At 45.0% G+C, this 18,623-nt stretch overlaps 1 protein-coding gene across 5 annotated transcripts in view; it reads left to right on the top strand.

The window, feature by feature from the left end:
- The first annotated feature begins 1,836 nt into the window (after positions 1–1,836).
- Positions 1,837–18,623, top strand: part of LOC1271393 (apoptosis-resistant E3 ubiquitin protein ligase 1) — a 31,512-nt gene continuing 14,725 nt past the window's right edge. For 2 of the 5 annotated variants that reach the window (XM_061656005.1, XM_061656003.1), the window contains exons 1-2: positions 5,268–6,097; positions 10,402–11,276. In XM_061656005.1, coding sequence (XP_061511989.1) covers positions 11,195–11,276 — 82 coding nt within the window. In that variant the 5' untranslated portion in view covers positions 5,268–6,097; positions 10,402–11,194. Of the gene's footprint in view, positions 2,682–5,267; positions 6,098–10,401; positions 11,277–18,623 lie in introns of those variants that run through there. The other 3 variants (XM_310176.5, XM_061656002.1, XM_061656004.1) reach the window with 2 other exon arrangements.

Raw genomic sequence — 18,623 nt, 5'->3', positions numbered from 1 at the left:
GCGAATCGTATTAGAGAAGAGCTAACAATTTTACAAATCCTTACCCACCCTATACGAAACAAAGCATGACTTGGGAATTAACTTCTACCGCAATTTGGTTTCGCCAGGTTCTTCGCCCTCAGTAGAACATCTCCCGCATACGATAGGGCTGACGAGGCTCGAAAAAAGGAATCGTGCCCTTGAACTTTAAAACTTTATCTCGCTCCACTGCCCAAGAGCGTTGATCTTTCACGCACTTGCGCACATACGATCCTGCATGATCTGCCGAGCTCTAAGGGGGCCGGGCAACTACCACACACGATCTCCACACAGTAGAACGTTCTTAAAATTCATTCTTTCTTAAGCATTGTACCGTTCGCCCACGTCCAACAAACAACAACAACAACGGCCAGCAATATAACGTCTTGAACGCTTAAGAACAAGCCCCCGCCCCACCAAATACCAGTTATTAAATGGATAGAGCAGAAAAAGATCATCCGGTCGACAAACTGGTTCTAAGACGACGCATGCCCAAACCGAAGCTTCCGATCACGCCCGCCATCGACGACCCAAAAGGATACCTTTTGTGCTGCGCACGGTTCCGATCCATGCATTTGCGCGAGCGATCGACAAGGTATAAAAAGGAGACGAAATCCTTCCGAAAGCATCAGTCAAACGCAAGACAAGCAACCAATCGCATCGCAGCTTTACGCTCCTAAACAAACCACCCAAAACCAACCTCTCAACATGTTCAAATACGTAAATACCCCACACCCCGGAGCAGAAGATGGTGCCAAAGCGGGCATCGAAACTAATCCACCGATCTAACCACGCTCCTTCGCAGGTGATCGTCGTTCTGGCCCTCATTGCCGCCGTCTTCGCTGCCCCCAAGCCGCAGTTCCTGTACTCGCAGCCGGCTTACACCGCGTACAACACGTACGCCGCTGCTCCGGCCGCTGCCACCGTCTACAGCTCGGGCTACGTACCGGCCGCGTACTCTGCCTATGCTCCGGCCGCCTACTCGGCGTACGCTGCTCCGCTTGCCTATCTGTAAGTGGACTGGCCTCACTCGACAATGGACACTGGATACGATTTGGACCCAAATGGATTGATCTAACGCGATTCCGATTGACACTCGAAATTTCATACAAACTGGAATAAACCGGATATCTCTCCCTAAGACTCAAACCGTTGATGTGATGTTTTTGGAGAAATTTGAAAGAAATTCGTGATGAGTTTGAAACATTTTCAGCGGAAAATTAGATTTTCTTTCCTGTCCTGAAATATTTCTCATTGAAATCTTTCATCTTCTTTATGGGAGAGCTTTTCATTTTCAAAGCTTTCTTTTCCATTTCTTCAACTGGCCTTCGAACACTTTTGTTATAAAGAACATTAATCTTTGGCAACAGTTCAATTATATTTATGAATGTTTGGTGTAATAAGAAAGAATAATATTTAAATATCGAATGATTTATTGTTTTGTTGAGTTATGCTCTCCCAGGTCCGATAACTAATAATAAAACAATAAAAACTTTCATCCGATCCGAACAAATTACGAAAATCACCTCAATTTGGCTTTAAGCAGCCAAAATTACTTCTCTAAATGTCATCCCACAATGTCCATGTTTGTGCCCTTTTCCAAACCAGATGTAGCCAGTTTTCAAATGCCAATAAAGAGAGAGAGAGAGAGAGAGAGAGAGAGAGAGAGCATACATCCAACCGATAGAAGGAGACTGCGAGCGAAAACATTCTCTTCCCAGAACGGAGAGAATCCTTCGTTTTGGTTTCCCACATTTCCACCACGTGCTGTTTGTTTGCAAACGCAAACTCCCCCCGTGTACTCGCGGCGGAAAACTCACTCTCACACACACAAACACTTTCGCAACTCCCGCGAGCACGATGTTGATTGCTCTCCCACATACGGCCTGCTTTGCTCGGGAGTCGGACGCGGTTGCCTAACACCACATCCTGCCTGCCAAGCAAAAGGGCGACCTGCCTGTTTGCGACGTGTCAGTGAAGGGAGCAACAGCAACAACAACAAAAAACGGCCCAGTGCCCTGGAACCGGGGAAAAGAAAGAAAAACACCCACAGGAAAAGGGGAAACGTTGACAGGTGAAAATGGCGAAATTGTTCTACGCGACAGTCCAAGCACGGTGGCACTGATTCGATCCGATTGTGACAGTGGATTGTTTAGCTGGCAACACAACACAACGGTGACAACAGCAACAACAACACTAGCAAGATGTAATGTGGGTGGATGACGGTGGAGTGTGAAGACGTTGCAGAGTGTGAAAAAGAACCTCCGGTGGACCTGTTTCGGTGTTTTGCAATCACGACAAGCACCTTTTTTGATGCGGTAATCGTGCCGCGGGCGTGTGGTGTTTTCGGTCCTCTCGCGCGCGTCATCAAAGTATGCTGGTGCGGTGCATCAAAATACTCGTAGCGGTTCTGCTTAGTTTGACGTTTACCATCTCGCTGTCGAAGCTGGTGCTGTGCGTGTGGAACGGCTGGTTCAATGCGGATGCCGCGGATTACGAAATCTTCGCGTCCTATCCGGGCGCGGCGGGACGGCACGGCCCGAGCCCATCGTCCGGCAAGTCGCCCCCGTACGGTGGCGCCAGCCGGCACACCCCAACCATCGTGGACGAGTGGCTCGATCACAATCAGCTGGGAAAATACAAACAACTCTTCCGTGACCGAGGTGAGTTTTCGTGCGTTGGATCCATTTTCTGTTTTATTTCCATTTTGGTGTGTCGCGTTATTAGAAAAGAGATAACCAAATGCTTCCAAAAACAGCGACCCCCGTGGAGGCACCACTTCGTGTGGATAATTCAATTAGGTTAAAACGTTCACCGCCCTGCCAAGTGGCAACTCTTGGCCTCCGTTTCATCCTGCCCGGAGCAGTCCTATTTCACGTTCGATTTCGCAGAACCTTTTACCTGTTGGTTTGCAATTTGGTAGCCAGGTTGCCATAAGCGACCTGTGTCGTTTCGACAGTGTACCAATGCGCATGCCACGATCGAGCAAGGCGCGTTGACACTGATTTGTTTACAAAATTTCTCCCCTCAAAACTCTGATCGCACCGTTGCCCCCGGTGGTGGCCTGTTTGGCTATCGGTTTGGCAATCTAAACATGGCTCACCCGCCCTGAGTTATGACCTATCTAGGTCGATTGCGGTAAATCAAAACGTTGTACGACAACGTGTGACAACTTCCCGGGTTGGTAGCTGATGCTCCACTTCCATGACCTGCAATTCTGGACACCGGCAAACGCGTTATCGGACGTGTTCGCGTTCTGTCCCGCTCAACACGTCCCACTACAGCAACAACATGCTGGTGCTGGTGCGGAAACGGGTCACCGGGTGCTGGTGCTTATCTTGTAGGAACGGCGGTAAAGAACATAAATAAAACTGTGGTGCTACTGTCCCAACAAATGGAGTTGATGAACATGACTGGCAGGATGATAACGATGGCCGGTGGATAAAGGGTGGCTTTGGGCATGCAAACATGGACACGATGGAAATTCTATTTGGGGACATGTTTTGGGTCGTATAGTAACTGCTCTTCTTTCTGCCTTAACTTAATGATTGATAACATTGTAATGAAAATTTATGATTAATTTGAAGCAGAAAAGCTTGTACACCTTAAGCTTAAACACCTTGTTCTCTTATTGATAGCCAGTAATGGCTAGTGAACCTTCAATATTCAAAATAAACTTCTGAGAGTTAATTTTTCATTTATAGAACCTTTAAAATCTCCTCTGAACTGAAACTTTGTTGTCTACAAACGATGACTGATATTCAACATGTTACCTAATTTACTAAACGAGTAGGTAATGTCCAATTAATGTCTGTGTGCGTCATATACATACATCGAATTTCAGGCTTGATCGTACATGCACATTGGAACAACGATATATTTTAATCCTTTTTTGGGATAAAATTAGCTAAGTAACAACATAATCCTACTTGAAATTCACACATTGCATACCTCTACGCGCTTAAAAAATGACGAACATGGTTAATAGTTGGGTATGTTCTGTTGTGTATATTAGTTTTATGAGCATCTTCCCAAATAAATATACATACATTAACAATTTTGCTGAAGGTCGAAGTCTAATACGGACGTCACACGAGGCGTAAACTCAAAAAGTTTACGCTTGATTTGTATGGGAGAGCGTAAACTTCCTGTCAAAAGATTATAGGGTTGTATGGCTGAAATTTAGTTTACGCCAAAGTTTACGCTTCGTGTGACGTCCGTATAAGACATCATAACAGAATATCTACTGCTTTGCTTTTCGCATCGAATAAATAGGCTTCTTCTTATTCTTCTTCTTCTTCTTTTTATTCTTCTTCTTCTTCTTCTTCTTCTTCTTCTTTTCTTTTTCGTTTTCGTTTTCTTTTTCTTCTTCTTCTTCTTCTTCTTCTTCTTCTTTTCTTCTTCTTTGTCTTCTTTTTCTTCTTCTTCTTCTTTGCGTAATATCCTACGCTGACAAGCCGGCTAGACTTTCCAGACTTATTCAGTACCTCGCAGCCGAATAGTCAGTCCTTGCTACAAGGGGACGTATTCATATGAGGCTTGAATCCATGGCGGGCATATTGTTAAGTCGTGTGAGTTGACAACTATACCACGGGACCAAACCGCCGTAATCAAATTTTTACCTCAAATTGAACATTGCTAAAGTGTCATGGTAACGTCATAAGTATGATATCGCTCAACCCAGAACGAATATTGCTTCAAGATCATCCTCAACGTGTTACTGATATATTTCCCCTCTGAATACTTCGTTCTCTCTACTTTCTTAACTTGTTTTCGTACAAATCAACCATTTACGAGCTGGTCAAATTTCCCAAATCCCCAAATATTGGTCCGCAAAAAGTGCGCCACAAACTTTTCAACCTACCCCGTCATGTGATTGTACGCCGAGCTCTCACATGTTTCTCACCGCATTCCGTTGCCACGCGCATGTGTCTCTCCTGCTGGTTCCTTTCTCGCTCTGTCACCTTGCTCCATACCTTGACCTCTCTCTCTCTCTCTCTTTTGCTCGCTCTCGCTCTTTCTCACTCTCATCCCTCTGCGCTCCAACCCGAAAACGCAACGCGAACGACGAGATATCTCGCTGCATGCCGCGAGATACAGCCGCGATAGAACTGGCGGCGACGACCGGGCTGGCCCTAACCATGTGTATGCATGCGTGCGTGTGTATGTGCTCTCGTTGTTTTGTTGCCATTGCGGGTCCTATCCTCGGGCCAGAGTACAGAAGCTGCCACACGCTCTCGCGGGCGCTTGTCCATTCATTCGGTGTCAGTCGTTCGTGCGATACGGGCGAACCCACTACCTATCCCGGAAGCAGCATCGCGCAGCATACACACAGATACAACACACACACACACAGTCCACTCCAGTACAGAGTGTGTCCATTCCGGTCCAACCTTTTTTTTGTTCCTCCCGCCCTCTCCCGCCCTCTCCCTCATAAATAGAAACGTTCTTTTTTTGCGGTTTGTTAAATCCCATTGTAACCCCGTCCCAAACCCTTAAGCAGCCTCCTCCCCTGCAGCTTTGTTTGTGTGCAGTAGAGCATCCCTTATCCCGGTGTGGTGAAATTAGATCCTTTGGGCCGCCACTGCGGCAGAAAGTGCACACACAGTGTTTCGTCCACAATTTTCCCATTCCCTTTGTCACACCACAACAACACCACACGACATACAAAAAGTGTTTTAAAAAACGGCAAACAAAACGCCCTGTATCAAACGCGTGCGTGCGTGCGTGTGTGTACGGTGACTGCAGAGGTACTACCGCACACACACGCTCTCCCTCTCTTGTTTTGTTGGTTATTGTGTGTGTGGCTGCAAAACAGTGTGTACGGTTCAAAAGTGTCAAGATCAAAAGGATGACAGGACTCGCTGCTTCCTCCGTCGTTCGTCCTGCTCCCGTGGCAACCACGGCGCCGCCGCAGCCTGCTACCGTGCCGTTCTAATCCCATCCCGGAGCTGCCGTCTCACAGTGTGTCTTTTGTGCCTTTAGCGGGGCGTGGAGGGTGGTTCGGATGCTGCCAGTGCAAGTCCTTAGTCCCGATAGTTCCCACGGTTCGTCGGAGAAAGCGTGAGCCAGTGAGAGGGTAAGAGCGAGAGAGTGATATGAAGTGAATGAACCGGAAACAACAAAACAAAGCGTGTGTCTCGGAAAAGCGGAATTGAAGTGGTTGGAGGTGTCATTTAAGTGATCAAAAGTGAATTACATGGGTGTAATAACTCAGTGTTCTTTTGGAGGGATGCAACCCTTCAATTGATATTCTTAATGGTCGTTTTTTGTGATTGAAGACTTCAAAGACTTTCAACTGAATTTAAATACAGAAAAATACTTAAAAGAAATAATAAGAACATTCTTTTGCAAATGTAAACGTTATAAAACCACCCTGCTCTGCACGAAGATAATAATAGGCGAACACATCTCACAGCTACGCGTTGTCACAATAGATGACAAACTAAAAATTATCACTACAACCGTTCGCGATACAAACGACCCCAAAACACATCAAACAAGCACACAGCACAATGTTACTCGTCGTCACAGTTTTCCCATCTTTTCTTTCCAATCTCGCCACACGCCGATCTGCTCGTGTGGGTGCGTGCGTTTGTGTGTGTGTGTGTCTTTACCCTACACAGCAACCACCTTCTTCCCATCCACCATACAAACACACAAAAGACACGCAAACCGTTGATGCACACTCGCATCGGCGCCCGCCTTTGTGTGATGATGAAATGAAAAGCCAGCGGAAAAACTCGATTGTGTTTTTGGGGAGCAAAATTTCATTCAAACGCACACACATGCACGCACGCTCGCTGCAGTAACCGAACCACTGCCGACTTTTCACGACACCCCCAGAGATGTATAGAGAGAGAGAGAATGAGTGAGCGGGTGAAAACCCCCCCGGGGCGAGAACAAAACCGAAACACTCGGTGACGGAACGCATTGTTTGTGTGTGTGTGGGTATGTGTGTTTGTAACGGTTGCGTCTTCGACCGCTAGTCCAGTCTGTTGCGTGATGCTGCGGCTACTGAGATTCATTTTTTTCCTTCACAAACCATTCCTGTGGAGCGAATTTTCCTTTCCAAACCCACCGCGTGAACGAGACGCGACGATGAAGCTGTGCGTGCGTTGGGAAATTCTTGAGAACCCCCCTCTATGTGTGATGCTGTAACGCTTTTGGAAAACCGTTACCATACCTCGCTTTTCCTCCGAACATCGAAAAAGAGAAGAAGAACCGTAACTTGACGCCTTGAGTGTTTAGTTTTGTTTGTTTTGTTTCCGCGCGTACAATGCGTGTCACCACGCAGCGTAACCTTATCGCTTCTTTGCACTTGCGTCCTTCTGTTCGCACCCATTTTCCCCCACCCATGACGGACGTTGATTGATCGTTAGAGGCCAATTCGCGCCCGTGTCCCCGCGATTGATGATCTTTTCCGATGCGGAGCGGTGGCGGAAAAATCACATCCACGCGAGCGTCCACCAGTCACGCGTTTGTTGAATGATTATTTGTGTGTGTGTGTTTTTTTTTCTTTTTTTTAGAGGTTTGCCTCAAACACACACATATACATCACCACCACGTATACCACATCGCGGAAAGTGCGCGTGGATTGCCAAAAAATATCAGAAAAAACACCGATAACGCTGCCTTTTATCCTTTCGCTTTTCTGGCTGACATTTTTCTGGGAGAGTACTTTTTTTTCGTTGGCCACTCGTAGCTGTCAATCAACCGGGCCGTTTTGTTTGTCCTTTCGTCAGTTTCGTCAAACTCTTCGCCAACTAGCCGTGACATTATCCGGAGGCTGACGAAAACCGACCCGACAGTGGTGCCATTCTTGCGCGATGTTATTTTCATTTGGGAAGTAACGAAATAAACAAAACCATCACAAAAGATTGTCACGCTTGCCTAGACCTTCGTCAGCGCTAGACCGGTGAACGGTTCATTAGCGCTGATTGACTTCAGGTATTAGGAGATTCGCACGAACAGGACAGTTTAGGGCCTTCAAAATATTTATTTTACAACTTTTTTTACACAAAATTGAATTTAATTCCATTTCACAATTACATCATCAGCGTTTCATGGTGCAAATGGATGTTGCTCGAACGAAGCGCTTCCCATTTCGCCCATCTTATTTGCCTTCCAGATGACTGATAATGTAACGCCCATGACCTTGAGCGTTCTGCAGCACTTTTATCGCAGCTTTCCTTCCCCAAATGTCTTCGTCAGCGGCTCTGCGCTCGTGCGCTAATGACAGCACACAGTTCGCTTTCCATCTCATTACCACCTCGCGTTGCGTCGCTGATGATGGCGCTGGCATTTCCATCTCATTTGACAGAGACAAATCAGTACCTCGGTGGTGCTGCTGATGCTGATAATCGTGCTCGCAAAAAAAATGGCACAAAACGCTTTTACACGGACTTATCGCAAGGATAAACGTTCCTTCTTTCTCCTTTATTAAATTCAATCAATTTATCCGCTCCAATATTCAAATGGAATCATTCGGTTGGAAATCTTATCGGCACAAACAAACCCACACACATACAAACAAAATGGTCAAGCAAAATTTAGCTATAATTTGCTACGTAGACAACTTTTTTCTCTTGAAAGCATTTTAAGTTTGGTCGTAAATCACCACTATGGTCCCGAAGTATGGTTTCGGTGCTGTTACTTCAACACGTGTTTTCCATTTCATGCCTGGTGCACGGAAATTGAACCACTGCCAACGCCAGTGGAAAACTGGCCACTGCTGTGTCTCAACCCTGTGCTGCACAATGGCAAAACGCTATCAAATCCACACCGGACGAAAGATTATGTGGCAGACAGTTAACCTTCGGTTTTCCATTGGCATGTGTTGTGTTGTTGTACACGCTATGTTTGGTTAATGTTACTTTTAAAGTATCTTTGCAGGGAATCATACCTTTGCAAAGGGAAACAGCAAATACCGGAAGCCGCTGAATTGAATCAGCTGTGAAAGTATTAGCTGAACTAGCTATTAGAACGGCAGGATGCACTTTCTGTCAGCTGCAAAAGATAAGCGAATGAGGTTATTACGTTGCGCAAAGATATTAGATATTACGACCGTTATGCACGGTACATTTAGCTTGAAATTCAGGGATGAGCAATGCAAAAACAAGAAGATTTTTTTCATAGATATTTCATGAATTTCGGAAAGCTTTTATGTTGTTCTTAGAACTTTCTGCTTCTTTTTAATGAATTATTATAATTTCAACACATTTTTCCAAGAAGTTATGATCATAATTTTTGTAAATAAGTTTTTTATTGGAACTCACCAGGGCAATGTCATTCCTTTAATTCTTAATTTTCAATCCAATTTCATTTTTTTGGCAATTTACACGAATGAATACTGTTTTCCATGAGAACTTCCAATGCGCATTAACATTATTCACCAGAGATGTTTTTCAACAGAAAACTGTCAAAAATGTATGACAGCTATTGATATAGTATATCAGGAACTGGTTCTACTGGACATGAAGTTTCAACCGTTGCAGAATACTCTTACAGTAGTAGCAGTTCATCAGATGTAACCTAAAACCATAGCTGAGCACCCGAAGAATCTAATGAAGGGCTACATCTTGTTACAGTGAACCCTCTCTTATTTGACACCTCTCCAATTCGACAGTCCCATCGCCTCTCAAATAAGAGAGAGTTGACTGTTTATCAATTTCTTTCAATCTTTCATCTTTGAGCTCTGAGCTCTGAGCCATCTGAGCTCCAAAAACTGGTCCAAAAATGTTGATTGATGTTGCAACCTGAAATGAAACATTTTTGAGTAAATCAAAATCAAACAAAATTCTTTCGAATGTTTCGTTAACACCTTAACAGCAAGAATCAGAGTATATTTGCGAGATTAATGCTCTTGAAAGACGTATAACTATTGTGACCATCATGAGGGTTTCGATTTTTGGACGTATTGCTCAGTATTTCAATACTTAATACTAAATACAGTCAACTCTCTTTTATTTGAGAGGCCATGGGACTGTCGAATAAGAGGGGTTTTCAAATTACAGAGGTTGAAAGTGCATGAAAGGTCCATACAAACAAGAAAGATACAGAACATTTAGTATGCAGCCTTAACTGTTGCTATAGAAAACTGAGCACACGATTGCCAATTTGAGCAAACATCATTCAATAACCATGCCAACACCATACACAAATAAGAGGGATACAGATTTCAGAGGCTTTCCAAATTAGAGGAACAAAAATGTACTGGAAATCAAGGGACTGAGCAAAATGTTCAAATAAGAGAGGTTTTTCAAATAAGAAAGGGTTCACTGTAAAACAAATCAGTTAACCTTCCCTGACTCTACGCAAACCTGTGCTCGTTTGACCCGCTCTGAAAACGATGCCCCTAAATCCCCGATCTAATTATTCTAGCACGTAGACCAACACAACCCGCAAAACAAACCAGACCCGCGGCAAGACCCGTCAATTCTAAGCCAAACACCAAACACACGCCAACTAGCACGTGACCACGGCGGCCGCGTCGGCGGAAAACAAGAGTGTTCAAAGTGACAGCAGCTTCCGGAAGAACCTGCACAAAACAACAACCAAAAACACTCCCTTAACTGGGCCACAAAGTAACGCTTTGGAATTGAACTATCAGTGAGACCACCACAGTGAGAGGCGAAACGCCAACACAATTCCCCCTTCCCCCACATTTCACAGTGTGATAAGAGTGATCAAACATTGGCCTTGTGGTCGGTTGGGTGGAAGCGTCGCTGTTGCCGAGCCGCCGCCGCCGCCACCACAGAAGTTCACCCACGTCGCGCGGAAGCAGACGTTGGACAATGTCAAGGTGCCTAGCGGCGTACAGCGTCAGCAGCGCCATCACCGTCAGACCATCTGCCGGCCGCCCCCGGTCGGGCGTCGTGCCACAATCGAAAGCTTTAATAAACAGTGCATTGCCGCAGCAGAAGGAGCAGCAATAGGAGAGCGACGTGGAGAGAGTTAAACCATTTGCGCACCGAGTTTGTTATGCGCTAGCGTAAGCCGGGAATAGGTCCACGTTTTACACACTACTGGGCACTACTTGTTGTGCAGTTTTTAAAGAAGTGAATCAAAAACCCACACACACAAAACAAAGCGCGTTTTCATTCGCGTGTGATAAAAGGAAAAAACAAGTGCGGAGCGTGTACGCGTGACACGCACAAAGCGCAAAACACCCCGAATGTTCAACATGTGGGCCCCGGAGTCGGAAATCAACTCGATTGCCTTTACCAACATCCGCCATTCGGTGTCAGCTTCGTCTGGTAGGTATATTTCCCTGTGCTCTGTGCAGTGCAAACCATTCTTCACGACCTTTGCAGCAATTAATTCTTAACCAGAACAGCAATTAATATACTTCTCTACGTGATCGAGCAGCCAAGGCAATAAATAATAGACAAATCCCCACAACCAAACACAAACACAAACATAGGTTCGGTCTCTGCAAGTAAAGCATGACCCCAGTGCCAATGCCCAGCCACACATGGGTAACCGATCCAGCAACGATCAAACACATTCCAGTGTAAAAACCGAGCTGAAAATTACTCTTTAATAGTGCAGATGCAGACAAAGTAAAGAACCTTTTTGTGGGTCCAGGTCATGAGTCATTTGCAGCTGAATCTTTCCACCGGGTCGTATACTGCGACCGGAGGTAACAAACTCGCCCCAATGTAAACATTCCCGGGGCGTAACGATGCGTTATGAAACGATGTGGCCCCGACCGCCCGCACAGCAAGGAAAGGCGATTGTTTATTTACTAAAAGGAAGCGAAATTTATCGCTATTTATTTACTGATTTGTACCTTGCTGTTGTGTGATTTGTTTTCACTTTCACTTGGCGGGGGCGGTTTGTTTTTGTTCTTGTTTTTCTTATCCTGCTCCATGTCCGGTGCGACATGAGTCGCGCGGTACCTGCGGCAAAGCAGCGCAAAAACTTCGCCATCCGTACCGCGGGCGCATTAACAAAACTCTCTGCTTGCCTTCTTTTGATTTATTACCAGCACCATCCCGGGTTGAAAGTGGTTTGGTTTAATTGAAAAATGGTAACACGTTGATAGCACCTGCTACAACCCTCTGCTATCTCAGTTCACTCCACGGGAACACCTTACTTATACTTGGGGCGTATTTTTTGTCAGTAAACGAGGATGCTACCAAACAAATTGCGATAATCTTTTATCCACTCGCTGTTGGAATTGGACCATCGTTCAAGCTCCCGGGCGGAACAGGTAATCCGTCAGCCTCGTGTGTGTGAGTATGTATATGTGTGTTTGCCGAGAACGACGGTGGCCACCAACGGAGACCATTGTCGTCCTGTTTTACATATTTCCCTCATCTTCCTCCTCCATCCAAAGCCCACGAGGAGGAAACAGGACAAGCACGGCACTCCTTTCGATTGCAAACATTCACTGGAATCGTTGTAGGCTTATACACCTTTTTTTGCTATCGCTACGATAGGGTAGCGCTTTTCACCCAGCCTAATAGAGTGTCCTTTTGTGTACGGGAGTGTGGAGTGGATTGCTGCTCTTTTTGTTCTCGCCCCTTGTGCGCTTGTTCGCTGCACGATGCAAACGAGTGCTGGCGTAGTGGAGTTACACTATTAGGCAGCTCCCGGACACTCGACATGTTAGGGATAATTGGAAAAAGCACACACACACAGGTACTACAGTGCAAGGGAAATGGTTTAAACCGCACACCGGACACCGTGCACTGGGAAGGAAGGAAAATTGCCACGACAGGAGGTAGCATCATCCACAAGCGTCCGGACACAGGTCCGATAGCTTACCAGCGAGTTAGTTAGCCTTTCCTTCCTATTCATGTTTAATTGCACTTTGTTTGGCATATGAAAACGCTGCAGTACCACCATTCTGCATTGTTACACGTTCCTATAAGCCCCCGTGGTCCTCCAGTTTGTGTCTGTTCTGAGTACGAGTGCTTCCCCATTTTTGCATAAGCACAGTGGCTTCCTATTACTGAATGTTGAGCTATTTTATCATGGGACTGGCGAGCTTTTTTTTTGCTCTATCTGGGTAGCAAAAAGTGCACATGTCATTGCGCCATATGATGATGCAAACGGTTTGATAAGCGGGCAATTCAAACGAATGTTTGCCGACGTCTGGCTATCTGTGCCGAAATTTTACCCACTCACTTTTGTGCAATAAATTGTGCCGGTCGGCTGAAATTGCACACACACGCCAACCTGCAGGTCTTATTGCTGGATGCTAATTTTGCTAAATCTGAGATATTTCTGGTTTTTCTAGGCCACCAAAATTATAACTCCAGACATCTAAAGTGGTACTATAAAGGTGTTAGACAGGTTTTTTTTTTATTCTTCGTGCGAGTAATTTATTGTGACGTGGTTATATAGGACATGACCAAGCGCGTTATTCGTTATCAAGTGTTATACAAACGATTATTTGGGAGGCTCTCGCCCGCTTATTCGTTTCGTGTGCATCAAGCTCGGATGAGGGAACTTCATTAAAAAGTTAAGAAAAGCCTTCTCTTAATCAATAATGAATGGAGCTTTGCATACTTTTGGGCGAAATCAAGCCCACATCGCCCAAATGTAGGCAATGTGCACATCAATTTTATCTTATTACGCATTAAAATCCCTTTAGACAGTCTTAACAACCTGCACTTAGTCTGAGAGAGTGCTTCTCACTCAAAAAACAAACATATCGCGCTGTTCTTTTCCCCAGACGGTACACAGTCACACCGCCAACGTGTCCTCTGGATCGAAACAAATGGCCACTACGTGTGCTGTATTTTCCGCAATATTTATCGTGCCAACACTATGTCACCGGACTTATTGAGCAGGCAATGCTCATGTCAAAATTGGGAAACGCTTCCCAAAACGAACGAAAGACTACCAACTGCCAACGGACGTGCAAGCAATCACGCAAAATCTGTCCACCTGGAGAGAGCGAGAGAGAGAGAGAGAGAGAGAGAGAGAGAGAGAGATTCCACTGTCTCAAACAGTTCGCATCATAAATCATTCCCAATCAGTGCTAGGTACTCCTAGAGGGAATTTTGCGCTGCACAGTCGTCGTCCTCGGAACATTCTCCGGTTCTGAGTATTGTTCGTCCACAACAAAGCAAAGCAGGATAGATGGAGCTAATAAAACCTATTGAAGAGCCTGAACGTTGGCGGTAGAAGCTCGCGCCCCTGTGCGAATGTTTTCGACAACCGAAATCAAGCGTAAACAAATTTGGGACATACATTTTGCATAAACAGCCGGCCGCTCGTCACGTGCTTCGTTGCCAAAGCGCTTTTGGCACCTATAACAAGAGGCGCTTTTTGTTTTCGTTTTTACCGCGCGGACGTGAACGGGCGGTAAGTGGGTAAGTTTCGGAAGATGGGTTTTTGTTGAATGTCCTCTTGTTTGGCGAATTTTGCTGCTTTTGCTTTTGCTGCGTTCGTATTATGCCAATACGACGATCAATAATGCTTCTTGCGTACCACCCAGACATTGCTATTCCATCAGAATGTTTTCTCTTGGTTGAGGCTTGGCCTACAATCTCAGCTCAGATTTGCCGGTGTTCTTTCTGCTGACGGACAGGCATTCTTGGGCCCCCTTTCTATCGGCATCGAAATTCTCCCTATCAGCAAAGTTATGCAATCGTTCGATTGAACATTAGGCCACCAAGGCATCGCCGAGCGCAAGAAGAGACGCCGATAAGGATAAAATATGTTCTTTGATCAAGTTTATGTCGGAGCAGGAGCTTGCTTATCCTTCTTCCAATTTTTCTCCAGCTGATACAAACCACATGCCCAACTTCCGCTTTACACTTCCAAGTGCCGACCGCCAAGGTTTCGGTTTGATTATCACAAGGATGACCTTCAGCATGCCACCGCAGACCACCATCGGACCACCAGGTCGGTCACAAAACACCACAGACAAGGGCAAAGCCTGAAGAGCAGAGAGAGAGAGAGGAAAAAGCCCACATACTGAGCCCTTCACTTCCAGCTCCATTAGTTCCTGCCAGACTTGGTGGCGCATTCGCTTTTCCTTCCGAACCCATTATCATTTCGCCCGCTCTCGCGCGGTTCTGGCAAATGGATTATGCTCACGGAATGAGTCTTCCTTTCAAGTAAGGAAGCATTTTTTTTTGTTCTTGACTACCCTCCCTTTCCCTGTTTACTTTTACTTGCTTGCCCGCTTGCCCTTTCCCTTTGGGTTGGGCTCATTTTTTAACTCATTCCAATGCTTCCGCCATTGTGGTAGCGATAAAAACAGAACACAGCGTACAGGCCGCACAGCCGTCCTTGTGCCACAACATTACAGCATTGTCTGTAAAGGGCACAGGTCAGCTCACCAAGTCCGTGTGTGTGTGTGTAGAGCCCTCTATATAAAGCATGTAATGAATATCGGTCAACTCTCTGTCTCTATTAATTATTCACCGTCACCACGAATCGCCAACCGAACGGCAGGGCGGCTGCCACACGGCTGACCCTGTGCCGTTACTGGAAACGCGCTTTGTGGGCTTTGTTCGAGTGACCCAGCCGACTCCGGTTTTGCTCGACCGGTGGAAGAAAATTCTATTTTTTTTTTGTTCTCCTTCCTGCACATTCGATGAGTTGCTGAAAATGCTTCGGCAGGTGCGCACACGAAAGGTGTAAATTTAATTTTCCAAAACCTTCCTTCCATTTTTCCTTTGCTTCTTTGTTCCACCGCTGCATCACCGCTTGGCGTCGACCACATTAATAAGCATTATGCTCGGGTTACCGGGGGTATGTAATCCCCAACACCCGGCCTGGTTCCGCTTTGTTTGCACGCTCGGGCAAAAATCATGCTCACACCAGACACCGCTTACAACACTTTCGGCTCGGGTGCCGCTCACATATTTATGATTCATACCGTATTAATAACGAGCCTGGCGGGAGCCAGCACGGCGTTTGGCTCCAGGTATTTGGCGTTGTGTGGCACGAATGGCACGTGCCCAAAACGGCGAAAATGGAGAATCACAAAAATTTCATCACTCACCACCGCCAACACCACCATGCGTCTCCATCGGGGTTCGTGCCTTGCCGCTCTTTCTGTCATGCCTTTCACACACACCCCGAACCTGGCGGGGTGTTGATGAATAAACAAATAATCTTTACCGAAAATCCTGCAGGATATGAGGTACGCCAGCAGACTCAAGAGTAAAAGAGCACCCAATTTGGTGTGAGAATGGCGCGTGCTGATAAAATTAGCTTTGTTTATTTTCACGCCCGCTAAATTAAAGAAATCCGGTAGCCCGAAATGAACCAAAGAAAAGCTTGCCCGTTTGGCTCAACAAGTCTTTTTCGGCAGGTGTCGGTGAAATACTGTGCCCCCCATATCACTCAACGAACGATTTACACCGCACGCAAAGCTGTGGCGCTCTGCCGAGCCGTAGGCGACGAGCATTGCCCGTAAGGGGTTCAACGTTAAGGGCAAAGTTTAATGATTTGCATCTGTGGTGCTGGTACCCAGTGCCCCCCGAAGAAGAAGGGCGAGAAAGTGGGCGAGCGCAAAAAAAACAAGCGCCTGAACGAATGTACACGAACCTGGCATGACGACGGTGCAGAAATGATGCAGGAAGTGAATTATTCAAATTGCTCTAATTGGTGGAAATGTACAATCAGCTCTCTCGCTTGAAAGGGATTTTTTTTTGCTTCGTTCATTCGATCACACCACGACACGTGGAATGACGTGGGCGCAGGGAAAAAAAAGCAGATTAACAACACAAAAAATATAGAGAAGCAACTTCATCAATTCAAAATGTCATACCTTTTAAATACCGAAGTCATTAAAACGAAATGGCACTTAAACACGCATCCGTCAAGAGGCCAATCAGCCTGATTTTTTTCTTTCTTCCTCTTCTCAAATTACGATTAAACATGTGGCACCCTTTTTTCCGTGGCTTTGCCACACATCGGACACACCATATTAATTTCAATTTTCCTTTTAACACCAAGCTGTTGTTGTTTGTAACGGTCGGCTTTAGCTACAAAACGGTACTCGGGGACGAGAATTTAATTACATATTAAAGCAAACTCAAACAAAACACTAATAAACACAGCAGAAACTTGTAAGTAGATTCTTGTTTCGCTGGCGCGGACAGCCGGGGAGGAGGCATGCTAAGCATGCATGAAATTGTAATCGTGTATCGATTTATTAGCTTATAGAACAAAATAGAACAGTCCTATCACATCATGTGACGTCTGTGGAGTTTGGAGTGTCGGGTTTTTGTTTTTGTTTTGTTTTGTGTTGCCGCCTTGAGTTCGACTGGTCTTCACTGACAAGGGCTGCGAGAGAATATGTATATATCGATCTCGCAGGAAGCTCAAAAAACAACGTCAAACGCAGACACGCAGACAGAGTGACTCCTGAAGCGTCATAAAACAAACTTTGACGCGTTTCGTTGTTGAACACAAATGGAGGAAACAAAAAAAACGAAACAAAGGGAAACGTATACATTTTTTAAGCAGCCTTCCGATGTACTCCAGCACGCATGGCATTAAAGGGTGTTCCGTGAAGAGCTAGATGGAATGTGAGGCAGACAGATAATTTTAGCTTATAAAACTAAAGGCCCTGTAGTACATTTGGTACTTGAAATTTAGCTAAAATTTACTTGAAACAATGGATAACAAAAAGACTATTCAGACAAAGCGTGTACGCATTTCAACTTGCGAAAACTTAACTGAGCTGTTAGGTATTCTGTAACATGATCAAGCTTCCAATCAGGAACGTTGGCGTAGTAGCATTAAAACATCAGAAACAATCCAAAATCTGATAAGAGAGTTCTTAAAATAAAGCCAACACGTTTCAAGTGATTTATGACCATTAAACATTCTAGACTTTTGTTGAAATGGACATTGAATAGTTGAAGTTAGGAAAGGACCCAAGCAATAAATAATCATTCAACAGGAATGTCCTTGCATTTTCTATGCAAAAAAAGTACCAAAATTAGTATAAACTCATAACCAAACGTGTATTTTTTCTGTAGGGGAAGGTAGATAAAGAAGGACGCTGCGGGTAAGATGGACACTTCTCATAAATGCCTGAAAAGGGTAATTTTCGAACAATTCAACAATGCAGCATCCAAACTTAAGGTAAAACAACATTTTTGGCAGAATATATGTACAATTGGTTTAATCCACGAACAAAATAAAATTTTAATCGAGCGCACCCTTGTAGATCTGACTACTGCGGATTTTAAGCTCTGTAACGTGTCTTGTTTATGTTTTCGGAAGTTTTATTACATGAATGAATTGTCGTAATTATAAAGCAAAAAACTGGAGAAAGAACGAGAATGAAATCGTTAAAAAAAATCTAGTTTTCTGGTATTTTAAACATCCTGACACCTAAGCGGGAAAGACGGACACCTAGTCACAGGGAAAGATGGACACCGAATTTGTTGCCTTATTTTACTTCTTATATCAATTGGTGATGAATAGATTTAATCAAATACCTTAAACAAGAGTATTTGGAAGATATAAATCATCCAGCAATTAGAGAAAGCATGGAAATATACGAGCAACGGCACACCAGTCAAAATAGCAGCCATTTGTTATGCTATTACTCGCTCGACGCTGATGAAGCGCTTTACGAAATCCAATATCTTGTCACGATTTGGACAATTTTAAGC

Source organism: Anopheles gambiae, chromosome 3, assembly GCF_943734735.2.
Source record: "Anopheles gambiae chromosome 3, idAnoGambNW_F1_1, whole genome shotgun sequence".
Classification (NCBI taxonomy): domain Eukaryota; kingdom Metazoa; phylum Arthropoda; class Insecta; order Diptera; family Culicidae; genus Anopheles; species Anopheles gambiae.
This window is presented reverse-complemented; position numbering and strand designations above follow the sequence as displayed.